We start from the raw sequence: 25,027 nt of genomic DNA on the forward strand, positions 1-25,027 counted from the left end.
AGGGATGCTCTGTCCTCCAGCTCCAGTGCTCCAGACGCCAAAGCAGTTTATGACCAAACGTCCTCTTCCTGCACAACCACAGGCACGGATCAAAGTGCAGCACATAGACAAAGTAGTTGAGGTATTTTGAAAGTTTAAACGTTTGATATTTTACATAATATTGTATCTACAGCAGGGCATCTGATCAACTCTAAAATATTTTTTTTACGTGCAAGAACTAATAACTGTTGTGGAAATAATTCAAATAGCCCAAAACAATTGTAAACAGAAGCAGGAGACTATGAATGTCTGAGGCAGGAGGAGTTTATTTACATGCTGACCATATTTCCATTGTAGAGAGTATTTGAAATGACACCCAGAGTTTGAGGCGTCCTTGGAGATGGAAAATTGAGCTGCTTTGGAGAAGTGAATATGTTGCAAAGGTATGTTGAGATTACGGTTGCCAAGCAAACGGTTAAGAGTGAGTCCAAGGAGTAAGTTTATGAATGTTGTCAAAGTGTACATGAAGTAAGTGGGTTTGATAAAAGGAGGAGGAGGAATTGCACACACAGTGCAACAGTTTAAAGACAAAGCGGGAACAAGTGTAGCTGCTTTGAAACCTCTATAGACCAGGTCTGGCATTTGGCGCTTGGCATATTTGTCCAACATTTACAAATGATAGGTAAATATATATCAATTTTTTAATTATAATTATAATACATTTTTGTTCATTTTATAAATGTCCATTGCTATTTGAGCCCAGTCCTTGATAGTTGGTTCATTCTGTCTTTGTTATGCAGAATAGTTCGTTTGGTGGTGTCAACAATACACACAATTTAAAAGCAAGGACAGTTTGTATCTGATAGTTCAATCAATCTTTTGAAAAATGAAATTGTGGAAGTAAAATTATATTTGTGTATTCACATAATAACGATTATGTAAATTAGATGAGATTTTGCCCTTGTTTACAGTATGGTTACTCGGTAACAGCTATGAAATGACCTCTACATGTCAAATCTGCTGCTCATGTCCAACCAAGAAGTAAAATTATAATAATGATTATGATTTGTCAACGATAAATGACATACTTGCTTTAAACACACCTGAGCGTAGCTATGGGATTTCACAAACTCTCTCATTCATACTTCAGCACTGGAGGAAAAGTGGGCGTGTTTTATCTAAGGACACAATGACCAGCCACACCCGCCTCACTGTGCTCAGGCCAAATCATTAACTTAAAATTTAATTAACTTAACTTCCAAGTTCTGACAAGATCAGTCAGAAAGGGAAAACAGGCAAGATTTTCTTTTCTTTAACATCTTTAACATACATAACTATGATTTAGTTGCACTTTAAATTATGACTTTTTCTCACATCTGTAATTATATGCATCTTTCCCATCTTTCCCAGACCTCTGCCATGTTCTAGAAAGCTTGGAATTATTGTATTAGTTAGGATAATGTATTTTATATATATATATATATATATATATATATATATATATATATATATATATATATATAAAAACTTTTCCCCCTGGCCCCTGGGAGCTTCAACTTCCAGTTTGGGGGTCACTGCCCCAAGTGCTCCGGTCACGTCGGGCACCACCGATACTTTCAGGCTCCAGGCCTTCTCCAGCTCCTCCCTGAGGCCTTGGTGTTTCTCTAGTTTCTCATGTTCCTTTTTCCGGACGTACCCATGGTACTGCAATGTCCACCACCACGGCTTTCCTCTGACCCTTGTCAACCAACACTATGTCCGGTTGGTTCGCCATTACCATTCGATCATGTATTCGGTCTGTATCTGGAAGCCCCAGAGGACCTTGGCTCGGTCGCTCTCCACCACCTTTAGAGCTGTTTCCCACCTTGTCCTTGGGGTCTCCAGCCCGTACTCTGCACAGATGTTTCTTGTACACGATGCCAGCTCCTGGTTATGGCGCTCCATGTAAGCTGTCCCTGCCAGCATCTTACATCCTGCAGTTATGTGTGGGATTGTCTCACAGCCCTTTGAAACATGACAATAACAACCTATATCCCAGTGGACAGTTTGGATCTATACAGAGCAAAATATTTAATATTCATACTCTCATACTGTATGAAGCAATAGATGGAGCAGCATCAAACATATTTCCAGTGTCAGCAAAGTGCTGGTTAAACGCATATCAAATATATTTTTCCTTGCCAGATTAATTGCATCTTTAATCATTTCATTGGGTAAAGAAGGAGCAGAGTTATGTGATAGGGTTTTAACTTTTAACAGCCAAAATGGAGAAGAATTGCTCAGCGAGATGCTTTGGCTTTATGAACAGTAGAGACATATTTATTGTGCTTATGACAAAACTGCTGCTGATTTGGTTGCTGTGGCTTTTGTCCAGGCTTTGTCACATTTTCGAGATTCTGCAGCGATGTCTGGACAAAACCAGGGATTATTCTTATTTTTGTCCCTGACTCTATAGGACCTATTAACAGTTATACATGCAGTTATACATACTTTAATTTACTTTATAAACAATGGCCAGTAAAATCATGAGGAAAGACACAGCTACATTGGGAGTTCTCAGGTTTGTTAGTAAGATAATGTCCAGTAATGTTGCTTTAAGTGGGTCTTAAGGGTCAAGTCGGGTGGGAGCAGTAATACGTTATGTCAGGTTTAACCCATTAGATTCAATAGTTTTTTGAAATGTTGGAAGTTTTTGAAAACTAATCAGTATTATTACCTAAAACCAGTAATTAAATTCAAGTGTATTTATGTAGTACTTTTAAAACCAGCCCAGTTGACCAAAGTGCTTCACATAACAAAAGACCATACTGTACAAAGTACAAATTCAGAATTATTATTTACGTGAAAATAAGTCCTCTAGCTCATGTCTCATGAAATAGCATTTTCTTAAATTAGAATATACAAAATTATTTTGAGCACAAATATTTAGCTATAATCTGGTGCGGAACTTCTCTGTTTCTCTGTTTCCTGTCCCTTCAAATAAGACTAAACTAAACTATGCATTTTAATTAGGCATGCACGTCTTGATTGACAGTGACCATACCCCATAGTTTTTACCATTGTAAAGAGTGGTCCCCCAAAAGTATAATTTATTACTCTTATTTATTATTATTCATTATCTGTACCAGACACATATGTCATGCTTTAAATGTAGTCAAATGTATGTGACTTCCCTGTTCGTGGATGAATGTCTTTCAAAGTGTATATAGCAGTGCATGGTTAATTAGTGTCTATAGGTTTCAGAATGGGCTGTTGCCATAGCGATGAACAGTGTAAAACAAATAGTCTTTTGAATTGGAAAAAAATCCTCCAAATGCTGCATGTAACAGGAAACTGAAACCCACAAAGTGTCTCCATGATCTTAGTTGTGAGGAGATAAGTTTTGTACCTGTTTTCACTTGGAGTTGTTATGTTCCTTCTCAGATAAAGCTACAGCTCTCAGGTTGCTGGGAGATCCATGTTGCACCTGCAAAACTGTGAAAGCATTTGTGAATTGCGTAAGAAATAGTCATTGTTCACAAAGATTCTGTCTTATTATCCTCCTATATATTAATATATTAACTACTTCTGTCATAGTCAAAACCGCTGTATTCAATATTTGAAGTTGTACTTTGGGTAAAATAAATAGATTTATAGCAAACCAAATGCACAGCAAATAACGGCTTTTGTATTATAACTGCTCTCCTGATGATGACGGGACAAAAGCATTTACTGCTTTTTCCACATGGTATCATTTAAATATGTGAAAATAAACTGTAAATAAACTCCATTTTAGTTGTTATTTTTGTCCAACAAACCCAAAGTCTGAATAAGAAAATCAGTCCGAGCTGTAGTGGGTCCTGAGTGAGGCCTGAGGTCAGACAGTGACAGAGACGCTGCAGAGGAAAGTCACATGGTCAGAAAGTCTGAGAGAAAGAGCGGTACATACAATTATGAGACCAGGACTGGACAGGGCCAAAAGGGCAGCCTGCAGACAGCCTCAGAAAAGGACATTTACCTTGAACTCCAGTGTCCCGTCTGTGGGGCGGGGCCAGGCATGACAGGGTCAAAGACGGGAGGCGGTTGAGGAGCAGGGCTACTGCTGCCCGCAGGGTCATGGGGTGCTAACCCAATGGGGGCAGAGAGTGTGGGCAGTGGGGGAGGGTGCTATGATTTTGTGAGGTGCAGATGCTCAATATGCAGATGTCTAATCGAATTGTGTGACAATGAATTGGCTCCTCGTCCTCATTTGCATCAGGACAATCCCAGCCGGGACTTAGGGGTCAGCGGAGTTCCCCTGGACAAAATGAGCAGCCGGCTGCAGACACCCCTGAGAACGTGTGAACTTGAAGTAGACTTTACTCAATGACAAGAATATTGATTGATTAAAATTTCTGTCTGTCTGTCTGGGAGAACGTTGGACATCTGTCCTGGAAATGTTTTTTAAATCATTGAGAGCTTGAAATATTTTCTCAGCGCTTTTTAAATAGGCTGTATGGGCAATTTAGGAATGCACTAAAATAGTGTAAAAACAAGGAGTTTAATTAAAGAGCCACATAATAGTTTTTGTAGTGTGTGTACATACTTCAGAATTGGTCCCTTTAGTTTAATTCAGTCTCACATCTTAAAATCTATACATAGATTAAAAAATAAGTATTGGAAGGTTTGTTTTGCTGCAGTGAGCCAGGACAACAAGGTGATGAGCAAAAGAGACACAAACTAAAGTATTTAAGATTAATGTTAAAAAACAACAAAAAGACAACACTGAAACAGAACAAAAGAGATTACAAGGTAGTAAGTGAGTTTTATTAAACGTTGTTTCAACATGGATTGAATAGTTTGTTGCTTCTCCTTGTGGCAAAAAAATAAAACAAAACAGTAATACTTTCTCTTCTTTACACATACATTCACACTTGTGTGGTATACATATTTACATGGTTCTAGTGGTGTCAGTTAAAAGAACACAAATGCTTGACACAGACTTGAGTCTCTTCAGCAGGTCTGAGACTCTGTGATGCAGATGTGAAGTGCGTTTGGTTAAACATTTGAATCACTCACTATATTAGTAACAATTGACTTACATTCTTGATAGTGTCCAAATCTGATTCCTCCGAGAAAGGATTATATTGTAGTGTCTTGACCACAAATGTCTGACCTGTTTAAACTTTGCTTAAATTTCCAGGCCCCGAGACAAACAATGGTAATAATCAGGGCCCCTACAATGGCTCCGATGACGAGGCTGATGGGAAACTTTGAGGACGGATCTAAAAGCAAACGAAACTGTGATGACATATATATATATATATATATATATATATATATATATATATATATATATATATATATATATATATATATATATATATATATATATTGCATTTTTAGCTACCAAGCTCCTGTGTTATGGAATCAGCTCCCGACCCATGTTAAATATGCTGACACAGTCTCTTCATTTAAGTCTAGGCTTAAAACGTTCCTCTTCGAAATCGCTTATGGTCGGACTAGTTAGGAACAGAAACATAAACCCACAGCTTTAGCTACGCTGCCCTAGGAGTAACTATGCTGGGGGAAGTATGACAGCTTGAGCACTATCCTCTTCTTCTTCTGACTACTTATGCTATCAAACAATATTTATTTTTTAATTCCACTTGCAAACTGTTCACCGCCTTCTTTTTCTTTCTCTCACTCCTGAGGACCTGTGGACCCAGATGTCCCTCCCCTGGTGAAGTGGTCCCTGCCCTGTGTGGACGGTCCCTCATCTGCCTGAAGAGTGGCTCCAGTTCGCCTCAGTCGGTCCCTCATCTGCCTGAAGAGTGGGTCCAGCTCGCCTCCGACGGTCCCTCATCTGCCTGAAGAGTGGGTCCAGCTCGCCTCCGACGGTCCCTCTTCTGCCTGAAGAGTGGGTCCAGTTCGCCTCAGTCGGTCCCTCATCTGAAGAGTGGGTCCAGCTCGACTCCGACGGTCCCTCTTCTGCCTGAAGAGTGGGTCCAGCTCGCCTCAGTCGGTCCCTCTTCTGCCTGAAGAGTGGGTCCAGCTCCAGTCTCCTTGTGTCCGTCTGTCCGTCTGTGAGAGTCGGATCTCTCCTTCACTGGAACTCCTCCAGGTTTCTACGCTTTTTTCCCAAAGAGGTTTTTTTTGTAGTTTTTCCTGGCCGAGAAGGAGAGTCTAAGGACAGAGGACCCTGGGACATCGTCCCTCGCCACCACAGACATTGTCTGACTTCATCGCCACCACAGACATTGTTGATTCATTTCTCCCTGTGGCCCTCAGAGGCAACTGTTGTTGTGATTTTGGGCCTTACAAAAATAAAATTGATTTGATTTGATGATTTTTGTACTTGCACTTTTAATTTTGCTTAAGGAAGTAAAGACTGGTGGGCTGTACTCAAAATGATCAACCGACACAAAAGCTGTTCCATCCCAAAATGCACTTGTTCATTTATCTATTTCTCATAGTATTATTGCAACTTTTTTGCTATTTGGCACATTGTGGCCTACAACCCTGTGTGGTCATTAAGACATGAGTTCACTGCCAGAACAGGGCATCAACATGGTATCCAAAGGTGGAGGAAATTACTTTAGATATTTTAACCCTTGTGCGATCCTCACAGTGGGTTAAAAACACATTTAATTTTTTTGATTATTTATTTTTTAAACACAAAACGCCATATCACGAGGGCTTTAACTATGTACTGTGTGAAATTAATTACTTTGTTAGTTTCTGAGGGGCCATTTGTTAGCTATACATTTTTAAAAGAAATGCAATGTACTTTTATGTGACTTACGAGAGTTGGACTTGATGACGTCTTTGTCCAGTTTGACGCTGATGGTGTCCTCTGTGTTGTTACTAAACTTGAACACACAGTGGTACCTGCCCCAGTCTTCAGATGGGATGGAGGACACGTCCAGCTCCACACTCTTCTGGAAGGTCCCGTCGTGGTTGGGCAGAATCTCCCCGGGGTCCACGTCCTCAAGGAGCTCGTCTCCATCTTTAGTCCAGAACAGCATGGCTCTGTCGGGGAAGAAACCTGTGGCGTGGCAGGTGACGGGGGACGAGGAAGACTTCTGCAGGAGCGAGATGGAGGGGAGAACTGGAGAAAGATATCAGGTGATGAATTAAAACTGGAAAGTCTGAAACAGTTTGAAACGAACATCTTAAAGAGCATTCTGGGGGTGACTTTTACAGTCATTAGGATTTGCATATTTGTACAGTGATAATCTATAGAATGTTTTGGATGCTCAAAGACACTTTGTATTAATAATTGTAATGTGCCCCATCCGCCGATCACCACCAATCACTCACATTCATTCAGTCATTGAATGGAAGTGTCCAAGGAAAAAAGAATGCTCTCGTCTCTGTCTGTGTTGGGATCAAACTGCTGACCTTTGGGTTGCTTTACTTTGTACAAATTACAGCTGGTTTTAGTATCTTATTCTTATAATGATGTTGTTTGAGCTTCATATTTGATCCTACTTGTCATTGTCTTTACTTGCATTGATTGCAGTTCCTTGAGACTCTTTAGAGACTCTACCACATAAATATCTTATTTATTCCTTTTGGAGACAGGGCAGGACTTCACACAAAAATGTTGACTTGGACAGGAAACAGTGACTTGACTAACAGGAAACAGTTAGAAAAAAACACTGACAACTGTCCAAGGCATGAAAACATTGTTAACTTTACATCTACAGTAACTATGTTGTAGTTACCATGAAGTTAAGTTACCACACACACACACACACACACACACACGAGCACACACACACGCACGCACGCACACACACACACACACACACACACACACGAGCACACACACACACACACACACACACAAGAATACATTGCCCTGCCCAGTAAGAATGCATACAATTTAAGTTAAGAATTATTATAATGTACCAAAATGTGGTCCAAATTAAAAGGGTTTTCATTCGTTGACCATTGCAGGCTGTCAATAACAAATATGTTTTACCTGAAGAGGAAACCTTAGCGATGAGCAGCAGCATAATGACAGTTGACACAGCAGCAGCCATGTTACGGCCGAATGGCTTCTATGTGCAGATGAATGCAGGCGTGTCATCTCCAGTGAAGGTGTGGCCACATCACACAAACTGGTCAAACCTGAGAGACAGTTTTATGAACTGTGTGTGGCCTTGTTCTCTTTCACTCCACCTAGTTTTTTTTTTTTTTTTGCAATGCTTCTTAGATGTAGATATACATATAATGTTGAATTCTTTGTTTATTAGTGATTCATAGAAAAAAAAAACATGTAGTGCGGGTTTGGCTGCTGAAGCCTGGGAACCCTGAGAGAACGTACATTTTTACCATAATGGGAAAATTCCAGCAGGAGATAGAAGGATGCAATCAAAAAGAAAGATAAATAACAATTAAAAATCATAAGTCGGTAAGTGCAAGTTCAAGTTCAAGTAGGTAATAAACATATAATGCTACAACGCAGTGCAGCACAGGGAGAGAAAAAATAGATACATACATCAAATGAATATCCCTGTCAATATTGGGCTGTTTTCATGCTGCATAATATTAAATTCAATCATCCCAGACAATGTGGGCCTAAATGAACTTTCCTAGAAGATGGACTTTTCCTGTCTTTGGTCTGAGTTTTGCTGCCCCCTCCTGTACAAACATTGCAGTGACCTTTTCCCCCTGGCCTTGTCCTACACTTGGACAAATCTTTTGAAATTATATTTATCCAATACTGACAAGAAAAGAAAGATGTATATACTTAAATCAAATCTAAGAACCTTTTTGATATTGATATCAGTCTATTTTACTTGAATATGAGCTTTAAATAACACATAGGCCAAAATAAACAATGGTTTAATAAGGGCTATGGAGATCATGGATTCTGTTGTCGTGACAATTACGGTCCATGTGACAGGTTTGTATGTTTTCTGATTATTACTTGGTTTGTTGGTATAAAACCTATGGTAAATATTTATCACAGTTTTAGATAACTCAAGTTAGAGTTCGAGAAGGAAACTGAAAAATAAAAAGTTGCCATATCTGCTATTCATGTCCAAAATATTCATATTAAATATATTTGGTTCACTTTGGGGAAATGTGTAGTCTAAGCTGTCATCTAATGGTAGATATTAGTGGTCCTAATAATACAGTAATATACAATAATACAGGAGTGATTTTCACCCTAAAACACTCCACTGCAGTGCAGTTTGTGTGCCACGACCACCTAAACCAACATATGAACTAAAAAGATCATTTATTTTATCATGTTTACATTAGTATAGTAGGGAACGCGTTAGATACAGCACAATACGTGGTATTTTATATGCATTTTAATAGATCCATGAATCTCCCAGTCAGAACATGGCTCCTGGAACCGGATGTCGGTACGTTGCCATGGCGAAAGTTCCGTGTTCTTCTCGCGCGATTTCATTTGGAGTAAAACTGTAATGCCACGTCTTTCACCGCAGGGACCAGTGTCTTTGTAAAGAGTATATCTGTGGAGTTGGCTGTGCAGAGAGGATCCTGCAGCGGGCACACGGACACATCCGCACACTTTGGTAAGGAATGGCTTTGATTGGAGACATTGTTTGGCTGCAGCAACATATTAGCATGACATGTAGCTAGTTAGCATCTTTAGCCAAACTTAATTGAAGCCACCGATGATGGCTGAGTTGTCACAGTTTGACAGATAAAATCACCTCATTAATAGTTTAAGCTAAACTCTCTTTCAAGTACGGCTGACGTGGATAATAAAAGATTCAGCACATCTCCATCTCTGCGCGTCTGAGCAGCTGTTTGTAACTCATGAGGCGGAAGACTGAAGACAAACATGGATTTCCCCCGTGGATCGTGAGAGTGACACAGCTTTTACAACCAGTGCATTGTCGCTCTATTTAAAGTAAAATATATTGTGTAAAATGTACTTATGAGTTCCAACTGTTTTCTTTTATCACCAGCTTAATTGTAGGATCCAGGCGTGTTTGAATAACTCTGTATAAGTTACATCTGAAACAAGGGTCAGATTTACTCCAGCAGACAGCTCATGGTAACCAGAGTGTAATACCTTTGGAATCATTCAATTGTCCCAAAAAACAAGGGAGATATTCAGATTTTAAGAGTGTCAAAATGAGGCTGAAGTGTCCTCACATTTCAGCCAAAGTTGTGACCTCTGACCTCTGCTGGCCAGTGGTCAGTGCTGCTGTGCAGGGGTCACCACCACGGTCAGTGTCACTGGATACATGCATCTGACCACATCATGATATGTCAAAAAGTTATTGAAGGAGTTTCATTAAACGTTGATTTCCAAGTTATAAATGTATTAATTAAGGAGGTAACAGAGTCGTATATCTGAACTTTCTGGGCATGTATTTTCACAAACTTGATCATTTCATACAGATAGTCAAGCATTTTGAGCTTCATGAGGCAAATATTTCTGACCCGACGCCTCGACTAGACGAGCAATATAGGAACCGCTAAAAACATACTTCAGTACTTCAATTTTCATTTGTTGCATTAGATCACAAATCTTCTGTAGTTTATCTTTCCTTAAAGAAAATTAGGGTGGTAAATGATCTTATCTGTATATTTTCAGCATTTTCGTGAAGTACATTTTCAATCCTTTTATATTCCTTTTTATATTGTGAATCATCATGACTTAGGTGGTTATTTACAGCTGTAGCACAATTTCCATCGATGGTATTGGTTTGTGTCGCGAGATGAGCAATTTCTGTAAAAGTTGGCAAACGCAGTCCAGCGGGCACAGGCGGGCACAGGCGGGCACAGGCGGGCCAGCACTACTGCAGGATGAATTATGAATTTGCAGTGCGCCTCTCGTGGATTCGGACATACCTCTATTGTCCTGCATTGGAGGCGTGCGATTGGGTCAGACATGTGGTGTAATGTAAGGGCTAAACTCACACTGGACACATGTCTAAGAGAGAGAGAAAACTGACCAAAGAAGAAGAGTTTTGCTTGCAGCGTCTCCTTTAAATTGTTTATTTTGCAACAAAATGTTTATAGTTTAATACTAAATAAAGGCATAATATGATTCTTTTAGAGAAACTCCTACTTTTAAACCTTTCATAATCAATGTTGCATTTAATATTGTTTCTGATTTTGTTTTTTCTGCAGTGGTTAACATGGGCCGTGCACATCTACTGGCACTGACACTGGCCACATCATCCATTCTGCTGTTTGCCTCTCGGACAGCCGTCGCTCACAGCCATTCCCACGGAGACCATCACCATGGACACCATCACCATGGACACTCGCACGATGACCACGATCACCATGAACATGAGCCTCAGGTGAAGATGTTCCACGGAGCGAGCAAATGGAGCGCAGAGGCCAATGTCCCTACAGAGGAGGACCACGACCACGGGCACGACCACGGGCACGACCACGGGCACGACCACGGGCACGACCACGGGCACAACCACGGGCACGACCACGGGCACGACCACGGGCATGGACACGACCACGGGCACGACCACGGGCACGACCACGGGCACGACCACGGGCACGACCACGCCCACGGGCACAACCACGGGCACGACCACGGGCATGACCACGGGCATGGACACGCCCACGGGCACGCCCACGGGCACGACCACGGGCACGACCACGACCATGGACACAGTCATGACCACATTGCCCGCGTGCACAAAGAGGACGTCGGTCATGAGCACCTACATGGGGAAAAGATGGAGGGTGGAGGAGAGAAGAGAGACACGGTGGAGCTCTGGACACAGGTCTGATTGGCAAAGAAATGACGTCATCACTCTTACTTCCATGTCCAGCTCTGGTCATCATGGCAGCTTGGTGATTTTGAACAAAGCTGAGCAAAAAACAGATCCTCTACAGATCGTTTTTAGAAATAATTGGCAAATTATTTTTTCCATTCAAATCTGGGCAAAAAAAAAAGTTATACACACTGATATTGTTCAGTCTGAAACAGTTTCAGTTTCTTAATATGGCTTTAATTCATCAGGAAGCTCAGACAAAAACATTTGGACTTGTGATGTCAAAGGTACTGCTTTGAGACGGAGGGTCCAGAACCTTCTTTAATGAGGATGCTGCTGTTTTGCCTGTCATTTCCCACAAAATAGCACAAAGCTGAGCAATCTTTACGTAAAATGCAGTTAACTTTACCAAAATCTGGTATTTTAAAAATACAAAATGCCTGTAATAGAATAAATCAGTTTAATGTTGTACGATGAGAAGTTCCAGCCAAAGCAAAAACATTTCCCTGAGTCAAGCGGGTGAGGGACCACCACCAGAAAACACACAGAGTGCCTTTAATAGTCGGCTGAAGCATTCTGTTCAATTCATCAATCAAATGACAAATGTTAAACACAGTATTGGTGCCATTAGGAGAAGGGATTTTGCCAAAAAACAATGAGTCACATTTTACTGTGATTGGTTAAATCCATCTATCAATCACTCAGCATGATGAAGGCTAACCAATCCGAAGAGTGGGTGGGGTTAAGTGTCTGTGTTTGAATTGATTGTAGATTAAATCCATCATTCAGTCATGAACACGGCAGAGGAATGTTCAGGCTCCTAAAGGAAAAGCAATTACCATACGGTGTTGAGAGAGGGACATTACAAGTCCCTTACAATACAAACAATATTTCAATGTTATTATTTTTGTTCTGTGGTTCTGTGTCGGGCAGCACGGTCAGATTAGTTTTTCCATTTGTGTTCTTCTCTTTTCTTCAGGCAGTGGGGGCCACGCTGCTGATCAGTGCGGCCCCGTTCCTGATCCTGTTCCTGATCCCGGTCCAGTCCAACAGCGACCAGCACCAGAACCTGCTGAAAGTACTTCTCAGTTTTGCCTCCGGGGGGCTCCTGGGAGACGCCTTTCTCCACCTCATCCCCCACGCTCTGGGTGAGTCCTGCTGTTTCTGCCCTTCAAAGTTCATTTATACATAACATGGCTTTGTATTTGTGTGCACCAAACACACACATAATAATGATAATAATGATGATAATTTTATTATTTATATAGCACTTTTCCTATGATTTTTTTTTTTATTTTATTTAATTTTATTAGTAAATTTGTAATTGTTTGCATGCCTTATATGATATATTTTGATGTTTTTATTATTCGTTGTTGTGTGTTGCACTTTGCCGCCAAATCAAGGTCCTAGTTTGTGAATTTTGTTCACCCACAAGGGCAATAAACCTTTTCTGATAAACATAGACTCAATGTGCTAATGCCATGAAAGAACAAATATGTCAAGAAAAAGGGCTCTCAAAAAACATGATAACAAATTACTTATTTATCTGTTTGAGTGATGTTTACTGATGATTAACATTTAAATATCCCCGGCACCAAAATTATAATTTTTATTCATCGATTAATCTGTCAAGCTTTTTTCCCAAATAATCCTATTCTTAGGTGCATGGCATTTTCAGAGAAGGTATTCTATAATGTGTGCACACATATTTGACCCTGTAATAGTCTTTATTAATCTAATGTAATGCCATGTTCTGTTTGCACAGCGCCCCATTCGCATCATGGTGAAGATCACGGACACTCGCATGAAAGTGAAGACCACGGACACTCTCACGGTGTGTAACCTTCATATCAGTTTAGCAGCGGCGGCTGATGGTGCAACATATAGGGGGCGCTATTTAACATTGACTGAATAAATACATATTTTAAATACACATTTACCACTGAATTATTTAAGTAAACACAATTTATTTCCACTTTCGTTAATGATAATACAATGACTAAGAGGCAGATCCCATTTGTGAGAAAATACATTTGACATAAAATGACATTTTACACTTTATAAAATATCAGATTGTAAAGAGCATAACAAAAATCCCAGTGATACTGTAACTTACAGTGCAGAGTAGCAATTAAGTGGCATTAGTTACCCTGAACTACTTAAAGACATGTCATTTATAACATTCTTTCATGGGTTTTCTAATATCCAAACCATATTTTCATGAATAAAAGCTAAGCGATACTTAATGCTTATGTAATAAACTAAAAAAAACTCCTCTTTCAGTCAAGGTAACGGAGCACGACGTTTGACACATCTGGGATTGATATGAAATCAGCCGCTTTCACCTCAACATGAATTATTTATTCACAGCAGCAAACAGTCGAGGAGCTCACTCTGGATCGTTTTGGACGTACCTTTTGTACACAGACGTCTGTAGAAGCAGTTTAAAAATGTAAACACGGAAAACAAAGCGTGTGGCACTTCCGCGTACACATGTCTCTGTCTCCAGCGTAAACTGCGTAGCTCTGGGGCGTAACCACGACGCTGAAAAGATAAAGAAATCGCTCATTTCAGATAGTCTTACAATGACTTTTCCCAAAGTGTCAGTCACTTTTTCTCAGAATGTGATTGGCTAAAGATTCTCATTGCTTTTCTATGTGGCTCAGGGGCGCTTTTCAAACAGCCCCACTGGTACGTACGAAAAGTGACACAGGCAAAGTAGTAGTACAAAAGATAATTTTATAATATATATATTTTTTTAAACTCGTTTTACCTGAACAAAGCATAATATTTCCTGCGTCGATGTATAAAACCTACACAATAATAGTAAGAAGGGACAGTCTCCAAATGTCTGAACCAGTTGTGACTGGAGTGACTCTGACGTTCACAGGAGCAGCCCACGGTCACATGATGTCTGTGGGTCTGTGGGTTCTGGCTGGGATCATCGCCTTCCTGGTCGTGGAGAAGTTTGTGCGTCTGGTGAAGGGAGGACACGGCCATGGACATTCTCACAGCCCCTCACACGGTAAAAGACTATTTACATTTTCACATGACTTATTTTGACTTGGTTTGTTGCTGAAGGCATGAACGAGGCATAAAGTGAATGTGCTCTTTGAAAGGTCACATGTTATATTGCATAAAAACAAACATCTTAGTATGTCAAAGGGGCCAAACCTGTAGTTAAGACTGACGCATGCTTTTCAGTCTGTTTGGATGTGAACAGATTCCTACTGTTAAAATATAAAATCTAATCACAATTGTAATGTTAAGTCAGAAAAAATGCAATTGATTGATGTTCAACAGTTTTTGAGTTGACACATTTAATTTTTTTTTTTTTAGCAGCACCAAAAGAAAAAGACAGTGATGGTGAGGAGAAGAAGGAGGAAAAGAAGGACGACAAAGTGACTAAAGACAAGAAGCAGGAGGAGAACAAAAGTACAGGTAAGACAGAAAAACACCAGATACTATGAGCCGGCATTCAGATAATATTACTGTTTGGTGATTTTATCTGATCATTTCCATTACATTTTCAGACCCACTTTACACAGTTGTTGTGCAAATAAATGCATGCATAAATAAAATAGATAAATAAATAAATACATACATAAGAACATTATGGGAAGATGATCAAAAGGATTGTCGAGACACTATAGTTTTTATGTTGCCTTCTGTCAATGGCAAGTTAACACCCCATAATCTAATGGTTAAACATAAAGGATTGAATGACTTAAAGATACACTATGTAACCTTTCTGGTGGATGGTACGCCACGTGCTTGTCTTCCACAGCAAGTGTTGCCACCAGCTCAAGGTCAAGGTTTGAGGTCTTTTCAATAACACTTATTGTGGAATTCTTTCTAAAAGTGTCTGTACTTCCTCAAACTCGCTCGTTTTAAGTGAGGATTTTGTCTTTGTGAAAGCCTCCACAGGAAGTCAGGAAGTGTGGGGAGTCGAGGCATCTCAAGTCTCAAGTCAAGGCATATCTCAATATTTGTTTGTAGTATCTTCATAACAATATTCAGACAATGCACCAAAAATGTGGCTGTATATGTCTGCTGAGGTTCAAGTAATAATAATAACAATACCTTTTATTTATATAGCGCTTTTCAATGACCCAAAGACGCTTTGACATAGCCAATAAGAGGGGTATTTACAAACGGGGGGGACGGCACGTACAATACACATTAATATACACAGTCCGATAAGAGAACAGATAAAAAAGTACTGTACCAAATGTTGAATGGACCATGAAAGAAACCTCTTTATATGTTTAGTCTGAACAACACGGCCATTGTATGACCTTTATATGTTTCTATAAGTTTGTGTTGGTTTTTACATCCAGTTCTTTACATCTGTCCTGAACATCTGTTGCGGTTGTTGTCATTGGTGCAGATATCAAGGTGTCTGGGTACCTGAACTTGGCTGCAGACTTTACACATAATTTCACGGATGGCTTGGCGATCGGAGCGTCATTCTTGGTCAGTCCAGCAGTGGGCGCTGTCACCACAGTCACAATCCTGCTTCACGAGGTCCCGCATGAGATCGGAGACTTTGCCATCCTTGTCCAGTCGGGATGCACCAAAAAAAAGGTAATGGAATAAAGGCTGTTAAGTCTAATTATTTATATATATATATATATATATATATATATATATATATATATATATATATATATATATATATATATATATATATATATATATATATATATATATATATATATATATATATATATATATATATATATATATATATATATATATGAGATGGAGATGTATACGCATAAAGTTGTAACAATATCATTTCAAATTAGTCCTTCATTTTGTTTATACAGACATTAAGAATAAGATGAAAGATTTCTACCAAAGTCATGATGAAACCAATACTTTGTTCCTCCTTTATCGTAACATAAACTGAATCTCAAATGATCAGAGTTATGAAGCGAGTTACATTAGATATTTAAAGTTTGAATAATTTTGGTTTGTTAATGTGAAGTAAGATTGTTTTAGTATGGTTTGTATTTTCTATGATACAGTAATCAAGATTGTACCCTCAAACTGGCCAATTCATACTTTATAAGTATAAATTATCATTTGTGAAATTCAGATTAAAACCAAAAAAGAATGGCATTATATTTTTCTGTTCTATGTTCTAACCAGCCATTTTGATGAACATTACAGTTAAAACTTAAAATCACCGTACTTTACTGTACTGTACTTCTTGCTTCTTATGAAGTATGAATTGGCTTTACTCGGTGCTTAAGTATATTGTTTTTTGAAATATTATTCTGAAAGCATACTTTTACTAGCCTACACGTGTACATGTCACTTAAATCAATAATACCGGTCCATCGGGAGTGGCAGGTTTCGGCTGTAATATAGAAAGTGGAACCAGTCGTGGTGCAGATAAGAGCGTAGATAGACATAAAGCACATTGTTTGGTGCTTGAAGTTGAACGCAGTTGCTTGTGACTCATGCTTTGTTGTGTAACTTAATAATACGTTTATATTTAGGGTTGAACTACTTCAAATATACAACTGCAAATAATCTTATTGCATTTGGGGTTAGATTCACTTATTATTTTGAATGAAGATTCACTTATAATGTGCCACAGGGTGAACTTTGCCCTCCCTGTGTCGCGCAGTCAGACACGCTGTCTGTGACACTTCTGAAACATCATGGGTCATTTGTCATTGAGAACAAAATCAAACTTCTCTCTTTGCCCATTGATTCTGCAGTGTTTTTCAGTCCATGTGATTTTTTTCCTTTGTTTGCTTTGATATGGACAGACCATGCTTGTCTCTGATTGGCTAACCTGTCAACCACGCTCATCTGAACGAGAGATGAGTCCCTCGGGGCTCATACTAAAGCATGAAAAATGTTCTAGCAATAACACTTCCACATATGATATTGCTCTGGTTTCCACAAGGCGAGCGCTTAGCAATGAACCAAACTAGCTTGTCAATCAAACCTGCAGCAAACACAAGCTGGAGCAGACTTCGGGGGAAAAGGCACAAGATTGGTTGGTTATTATTGTTGTTCATGTCTTGATTTCCAAAGACAATAGCAAAATAAAAAATGTTAGTATCATAAAGAGCATTGTCCAGAATGATGAGTCTGACAGCAGCATTTACTGAGATAGTTTCAGCTGAATTTGAGCCAGTCTGCTCACTTCCTGTTTGAAATGCGGCGGGTTTTAGGCTAGCGCTGTCCACTCGTATATTTATGGATCCAAAGTGATATCACACACTTGTTGCTACTGCCATCTTCAGGATGAAAACCACATGCTCACTGCATTGCTCACCGTTGATTGTGCCAACAAAAAGACTCAAAACAAAAGATTTCTCTTCTGTAACATCCCCAATGACCCCGTTTGTCCAGAAATGTCCTACTGCGGTCAGGAGGGACCAGTGGACTTACAGCGTCATTTCCGACTGTCCGGGTGTTTTTAGGATCAGAGTTACTCATCCGCACACAGTCTGTTCCCCTTAAAGCTTTGAGGGTTTGTCCCAGTTAAACACAAGACATGTCCCAGTCCCGGTTTTTGACCCCTTTGAACCCAGCAAGAGTAATTGGTGTTTCTTTAGCCAAAATGGATCAAATCAGTCTTTAGAATAAACGGAACACAAAGCTTCCTTCATTCTCTCTGATTCTCTCTCGAAGTCTCTTAGATTAAATAGTGACTCACAAATGAGGCCTGGAAGAGGCGTGAATGAGCCATGAATATAATGGAGAGTTTACACATTTGACCTGTTTTTAATTTAGAAAATCTGGCTTGATATAAATGTCAGCAAAAGTTTGTTGTGGTAAGTTGTGCCTGCTTTTAGGGGTCAGCGACTGTAGATGAAGATCTAACTCCATATCAATCTTTTTCCTTTGCAATTATTTGTGCCGTTTTTCATGACCATCTAAAGGAGGAGAGGAAACAGCATGTGACCTGGATCTATTATAATATCGGTGGTGACGTCTTCAAATGTTGACTTCTTGACCTTTATTTAACCAGGAAACTCGCACTGAAATGTAGCATCTCTTTTTCCTGCAGACATGAAAAGGTAAATCAATCCCGGGACCTTTTTGCTGCGATGCGCTAACGTGTCCAAATATTATAGTCACATGACTGAAACCCATGACTGCAGCCTATGGTCACAATGCACTGCTTTTGTTATACACTTAATGGGGGAAAGAAAACGTAATAACTTACAAGACAAACATGTAGCTGCCTTTATCCGTAGCTTGTTCATATGCTTTACATTTTGAACCTCCTCTGTCCCCGTAGGCCATGTGTCTGCAGCTGCTCACTGCCTTGGGGGCTCTGGCCGGGACCACGTGCTCTCTTTTGGCTGAAGGAGTCGGAGCTGCGGCCACGGCCTGGATCCTGCCCTTCACCGCCGGGGGGTTTGTCTACATCGCCACGGTAACGGTGCTCCCCGAACTGTTGGTGGGTCGGGCTAGTTTCGGACAATCCCTGATGGAGATTCTGGCTCTGCTGTTTGGAGTTGGAATGATGGTGTTGATAGCCGAGTATGAATGAAAGAATCGGCAACGACGTGGAACGCACGGCCAAACGGTTGAATTAAAACACAAATATTGTTTTTTTTTGTATGTTAAATTGTCTTTTTTTCCCCCCATCAGCACTTGCTTTACTTTGTCCCCTTTTTTTGATGTAAAAATGGAATGTAAAGAAACTCCTGTGTCCAACACGCACTCTCAGGTGACGTACTAATGCTGTTTTCCAGTTGTCCTCAGAGGTCAGAACTCGGGCCTCGGAGCGACGTTTTCTCAGAGTTTCTGTGATTCAGCCGAGTCAAAGTCAAGTCGGGGACAAACTAGGAGCAATACATAACAGTTTAAGGAATGTAAAGACTCAAAACGAACAATAAAACCCACAAGAAGGTGCTTTCAATTCAACCGAAATATGGATCCAATTAAGTTACTTTATTAACGTGGACAGTGTTGTTACATCTTTAAGCTGTGAATCAACATTTGAATGCTTTTGTTGTCGTCGGCTCCGGCGGCAGTGGCACAGGAGCAGGACGGTAAAGGGTAACGAAAGGGAAAATAACACAAGTACTATCAATATTTTAACTGACGGCTGTATAAATATAACTTTAATTTGAACTGACTCTGATAAACTCTGGTTTCTGAAGTGCGGGTTCTGAGTTCTGTGGCTGTTTCCGTGTTAATTATGTCAGAACTTGGACAATCCCACCTCCGAGGACAACTGCAAGAAAGTCTGTAAGAATGTTGCTCACTTTATATTGGTAATTATAAAATGTATGCCTTTTACATTCCGCTGAATAAAAAAAAGAATATCTCATAAAGAAGTTTAATTATTTGATGTATTTGAGCAGTTTGTAAATGAGTCCTACAAGTATCAGAAGTACAATATGTACACACTCACCCTCCTCTCCCTTGTTTTACATGTTTTAAGTGTTAAGTAGAGCGCTAAGAGTATTTGCAAAACAACCGTGCCCATAAATCTATCTACACGGTAAATCTTTTTAGATAACCACAGTAATGCACTTAATGCTCCTCTGAAGGGGCGCGGCTGCTATTTCAATAACTGGTGCAGATTAACGCTAACACATGAAATATGATGGACTTTGACAGATTAAAAATACTTTGGTGCGTCACACCTGCAGCCTGACAAGTTTACAAAGGAGTGTCGCCTTACGGTTCATGAATATTTCCTGGTGCAGCCTTTGTCTTTGCTCAAATGCGTCGACTGCAAAATTCCCCCCTGAAAATAGTTGATTATCCAGGATGTGCTTTTTCAAGTTTCGAGTGAAGTTATTAATATCTACAGACAATTTCAGACTCTCTGGGAGTTGATGCCACTGTCTGATGATTAAAAAAAAGGAAAAGGCCCATTGTGCATTTCGTGCCTGTGGAGAAGACGCTCAACTTTGTACCAGCAAAGTTATTATCATATATCATAAACCCTGAGGAAGGGAACACGAGCGTTTATAGCAGAGGTTCATATAAGTCAGTTTTATATAATGCGTCTCATAATAAATCATCTTCAAATGTTTTATTCATACGTGATTTTATGGGATATTTTGTAATTACATTTTTGCTGATTTGTTTTCGGGCAAAAGATATCGACTATGACACTCACCAGCAAACTAATGTAACGTGAGACCGAACTGGGAGCGACTGGTGGCAACAGACAAAAGCCTTTCCAGACATGGTTGTTATGAGAAGTGGCATTTCTGGTATTAGATCTTAGATATGTGATGTTAGATATGTGATACGTGAACTCTGCTTAGGCCGGGTTATTGTTCAGGGCTTTGTTGGGTTTCTCTCCTCCTTATGGTACGGTCATTTGAGTCAATTCCTGGTGATTGCTTCCTATCGTTTCTACTCTTACACCCGTCTTTCGTGGGGATTTAGTCCAATGCAGTGAAGTCAACCGCGAAATATGAATTCAGGGGAATTTAAATAGACAAAAAGGGCTTCCTGGTTCCTCACTTCTGCATACTTTAAACCTGTATTTACTTTAAACCTGTGCGTACTTTAAAGGAAGAAAGGAATCGATTATGATATCATGACATAAGTCGTTTGCCAAGTCTGCTTTATGTCACTTTTCTGGTAGTCTGGGCTCTTATGTCATGTAACGTTAGATTATTGCTCAGTACAAGTCCTTAATCCAGCCACAAAAACAAAGCTGATATAATTCACTGGCTTTATTAATTTCATGAACATATTACGTACAGCAAAACTAGTCCACTGTATCCCTCCAAAGTCTGAACTCAGACACTCAAACTGATTATTCAAATGATTGGATCTCGGTTCATTTAAAATGGCATTCTCAATATTAGTGTCATGTGAAGCTGAAGAAGATGAAGAAGACGAGTCGACCAGAGATTCTGAACAAGCCCGAGTGTCAGAAAGAAAAAGAGCTTCTGTTTTGAGTTTCAGTGGAGCTGTTTAGCAGGTTTGGAGATCTATATTTGAATATATATTTGCAAAATGATCAATCCATAGTGTTATAAAATGAAGTCTAAAGTCAAACAGATCTCACAGAGGACTTGTCTTACGCATGTTCTTCTCAAAACACTGCAGCCGTTTCTGACGCTGTCGAGAACATGGCATAAAACTGTATTTATAATGTTCCATGAGTGCAGGCAGAAAAAGACCAACATTGTGAAACAACAGCATCAAAATCCTTTCCTCTGTTCAAATATATCAGGTGTTTAATGTGCTCCGTCTCATGTCCAAAGGTTTGCTGTGGGGATTTCACATTATATCAGGCATTTTAATCTTACACTGAATCGACTTCATATTTCAGGAATCACACCTGAGAGTTCTTGCTGAAATGAAATAAATAAAGCCGTTTTGATGTTTACAGACCAACATATCCCACAACTTCTTCCACTTTATGCTGGAATATGACGTAAGGAAGTGTATAATTGTAGGTCTTAATCTGTCTGTGATTTGAATGCTTTTTGAACTGTCACGTGACGCACTTTGAATTGCCTTTTGTATGAATTGTGGTCTACAATAAACTTTCCTGGCCTCATAATTACTTTTCTGGTAACTACGGCATGCTGTCATCAGAAGAATGTCTCGTGAGATGCCACCAACCATATTTTTGAAAGCGTTCAGAGTTTCTGGTTCACCTCAACGTTTTACTGCCGTCAAATCAAGTTCACAAATTGATGCGCGACAGATTTCAATCAATCGACCTTTATTTCTAGAGCCCTTTACGATACTCGAGGTGACAGAGCGCTTCACAATAAAAAGGCAGTACAAAAGCATCAAACAAAGTAAAAACAAACTGCAAAATAAAGTTTCGATACATTACTGAGCGTTAAAAGACGGTCCGAACAAATACGTTTTGAGCCTGGATTTAAAAAGGCTAAAACACAATACTATCTCTCGTACGCACTGCTAATACACACAACACTTTTAAGCATATGTTGAAGTCATGTTTACTGGAGAATCAAACTTGTGACAATAATGCTGCTGTTGTGCTGCTGCCCGATGTGTCTCCGTCCAGTGTCATCTTTTATATTTGTCTCCTAATGCTAATTGTACTGTATAATCATGTAAATGTATGTTTTGTATATTGCTGGCATTCTACACCTTGCCTGGGACTACAGTTGGAAACTAGCTGAACATAAGCAACAGTGATTGTGGCATAATTACGTAAAATACCATGTCAAAGCTGCTAACAATGTGAAGCAAAAAAATATAAAAAGCCTTTATTTATTTTTTTTGCAATTACTCTGATCCTGCATCTGAAGAGCACCAAGAAAACATTTGGATAAAGGTGAGCAAGATTCCAGCAGCTTTCAGCTTTCTGTGAGCATCTGCTAAGAAAGTAGTTTAGACCTCGACAAAAACTTAAATGTGATCTAAACAAGTGTAAAAAGCGAATGAGAACTTTTAAGCTTTAAGGTCACAGTAAAGAATCTAAGCCTAAAATAAAAGATCATATTTATCATTGAGGAATTGAAATCAGTCGAGAGTATTTAGCCTTTTACTCAATGTCTGAATCAAGTTTGAAAGTTTCGTATCGTGACAGCATAAACTCAATCTCTCTCTATCTCTTTTCTTCAAGTTTTTTGCTCCAGTTTACGATCAAAAGAATGTCTCTTTCCCCGTGCTTTCCTCCAAACGTTTTTCTTTCCAGACGTGCACTTGAAAAGCCCGTTCATCTGTCACGGTAATGGTTAAGTTTGTTGCGGGAAAATAAAAACACAGCGACACCGTGGAGATGTGGGTGGATGTCGGGAAGACGGTGCATGACGCCTGTAATCAGAGCGCCATGTTGGTGCTGGGTTTCATATGAGTCACGATTTAAAAGAGCAAAGGCAACAATCTGCAGTTTATACCAAATACATTTTCCACTTTTGTTTATTTCTATGGATGTTTATAGTTTATTTTGTTTGGTTTGGTTCATTCACACTTGATCTTCTTTACTCTTCGTATTAGCCCAGTTTGAGTCCCAGTTTGATACTTGGTCTTTTCCTCTTTTAGTCCCGGGTTTAGTCCCAGTTTGAAACTTGGTCTTTTCCTCTTTTAGTCCCGGGTTTAGTACCAGTTTGATACTTGGTCTTTTCCTCTTTTAGTCCCAGTTTGATACTTGGTCTTTTCCTCTTTTAGTCCCGGGTTTAGTCCCAGTTTGGAGCCAATTTGGTGATTGTGCAAATGTGAACGCCTTAAACAAGAGCAGGCCTGTAAATGTGCACTGTGGTGTGTGGTGCTGGTGGTTGGAAACGTTGCTGAACTCGAGGTGTTCATGAGTTTACAGAAGCTCTTTATTACAGCTCATTATTATACTTAAGCACTGAATACTTTTAAAGTCTTTCAGTTGTGTTTAGCTGCTGTTTGACCACATGCAACATATTTTTGCTTGAAAATGTTACCACTTGAATTTTGGATTTCTGTAACTCTTCTCCAGCTCATTATAACCTTTAGGTTTAAAAAAAGAAAAGTATTACCCTCTTGAAATGAATTCCTCTTGAAATGAATTCCTCTTGCGAAGTAAGTAAATAAATACCTTCAGCAGCCTGTCTGTCAGCGGCCTGTCAGCGGCCTGTCAGCGGCCTGTCAGCGGCCTGTCAGCGGCCTGTCAGCGGCCTGTCAGCGGCCTGTCAGCGGCCTGTCAGCGGCCTGTCAGCGGCCTGTCAGCGGCCTGTCAGCGGCCTGTCAGCAGCCTGTCAGATTTCCAGTCAGCTGGAGAAAGTTGTTTTGCATCCACACACTGATCTGTTGGATGCAGTGACAGAGTGAATCCACTGGTCCATATTCACCTGCCGACAGTGAAAGATCTGACTCTTCTGCATAATTGTGATAGGACAAGTCAACTGACCTAATGGCAGCATGTAGAGGTTGAACAGAAGGGGCCCCAGGACTGACCCTTGGGGCACCCCACAGGTCAGGGACACATGTCCCTGAGATGTACTTCCTGTCTTCCAGATAGGACCTTAACCAGATTAGGGCAGTGCTAGTGATGCCCACCCAGTCCTCTAGTCTCTGTAAGAGGATCCCATGATCGACAGTGTCAAAAGCAGCGCTCAGATCTAACAGACTTATAAGATAATCCTTTATTGTCCACACATGGGGAAATTTCATTGATACAACGCAGCAGATACAGAGGAAATTAAGACTGAGGCTTTGCCCGTGTCAGTGTTCAGACGGATATAATTTGTCACCTTGACAAGAGCAGTCTCAGTGCTGTGATGAGGTCTAAAACCTGACAGAAAAACATCTAATGAAATGTTTATTAAGAGGAAATCTGTGAGCTGTTGTAAACAACCTTTTCAAGGACAAACTGTCAGATTAGAGATGGGCCGGTAATGACTCAGTATCAAGACTGCTCTTCTTAAGGAGAGGCTTTA

General features: G+C 39.9%; 2 protein-coding genes across 2 annotated transcripts; one reads left to right on the top strand and one right to left on the bottom strand.

Moving 5' to 3' along the window:
- Positions 1-5,064: 5,064 nt before the first annotated feature.
- Positions 5,065-7,049, bottom strand: LOC140361487 (major histocompatibility complex class I-related gene protein-like). Its single transcript, XM_072447200.1, has 2 exons — positions 6,743-7,049; positions 5,065-5,222 (listed from the first exon to the last, which is right to left on the bottom strand). The coding sequence occupies exons 1-2, from the start codon at positions 6,963-6,965 to the stop codon at positions 5,080-5,082; spliced, it is 366 nt and encodes a 121-aa protein (XP_072303301.1). The 5' UTR covers positions 6,966-7,049; the 3' UTR covers positions 5,065-5,079.
- Positions 7,050-11,070: 4,021 nt separating this feature from the next.
- slc39a7 (solute carrier family 39 member 7) lies at positions 11,071-19,246 on the top strand. Its single transcript, XM_072448237.1, has 7 exons — positions 11,071-11,690; positions 12,661-12,829; positions 13,447-13,515; positions 14,572-14,706; positions 15,021-15,122; positions 16,072-16,268; positions 18,955-19,246. Exons 1-7 carry the CDS (start codon positions 11,079-11,081, stop codon positions 19,207-19,209), a joined length of 1,539 nt encoding a protein of 512 aa, XP_072304338.1. The 5' UTR covers positions 11,071-11,078; the 3' UTR covers positions 19,210-19,246.
- The last annotated feature ends 5,781 nt before the right edge of the window (positions 19,247-25,027 follow it).

This window comes from Eucyclogobius newberryi, unplaced genomic scaffold (genome assembly GCF_026437365.1).
Source record: "Eucyclogobius newberryi isolate DKJ021-1_F unplaced genomic scaffold, fEucNew1.0.hap1 SCAF_16, whole genome shotgun sequence".
NCBI lineage: Eukaryota > Metazoa > Chordata > Actinopteri > Gobiiformes > Gobiidae > Eucyclogobius > Eucyclogobius newberryi.

What these genes read in the sequence shown, in the direction of transcription:
- LOC140361487 (XM_072447200.1), bottom strand. Translation starts at nt 6,965, where the DNA reads ATGCTGTTCTGGACTAAAGATGGAGACGAGCTCCTTGAGGACGTGGAC. An exon ending in CGTCATCAAGTCCAACTCTC is followed by an intron (nt 5,223 to 6,742) that starts GTAAGTCACATA and finishes GTTTGCTTTTAG; the next exon opens with ATCCGTCCTCAAAGTTTCCC.
- slc39a7 (XM_072448237.1), top strand. Translation starts at nt 11,079, where the DNA reads ATGGGCCGTGCACATCTACTGGCACTGACACTGGCCACATCATCCATT. An exon ending in TTCTCACAGCCCCTCACACG is followed by an intron (nt 14,707 to 15,020) that starts GTAAAAGACTAT and finishes TTTTTTTTTTAG; the next exon opens with CAGCACCAAAAGAAAAAGAC. An exon ending in GGAGGAGAACAAAAGTACAG is followed by an intron (nt 15,123 to 16,071) that starts GTAAGACAGAAA and finishes TCATTGGTGCAG; the next exon opens with ATATCAAGGTGTCTGGGTAC.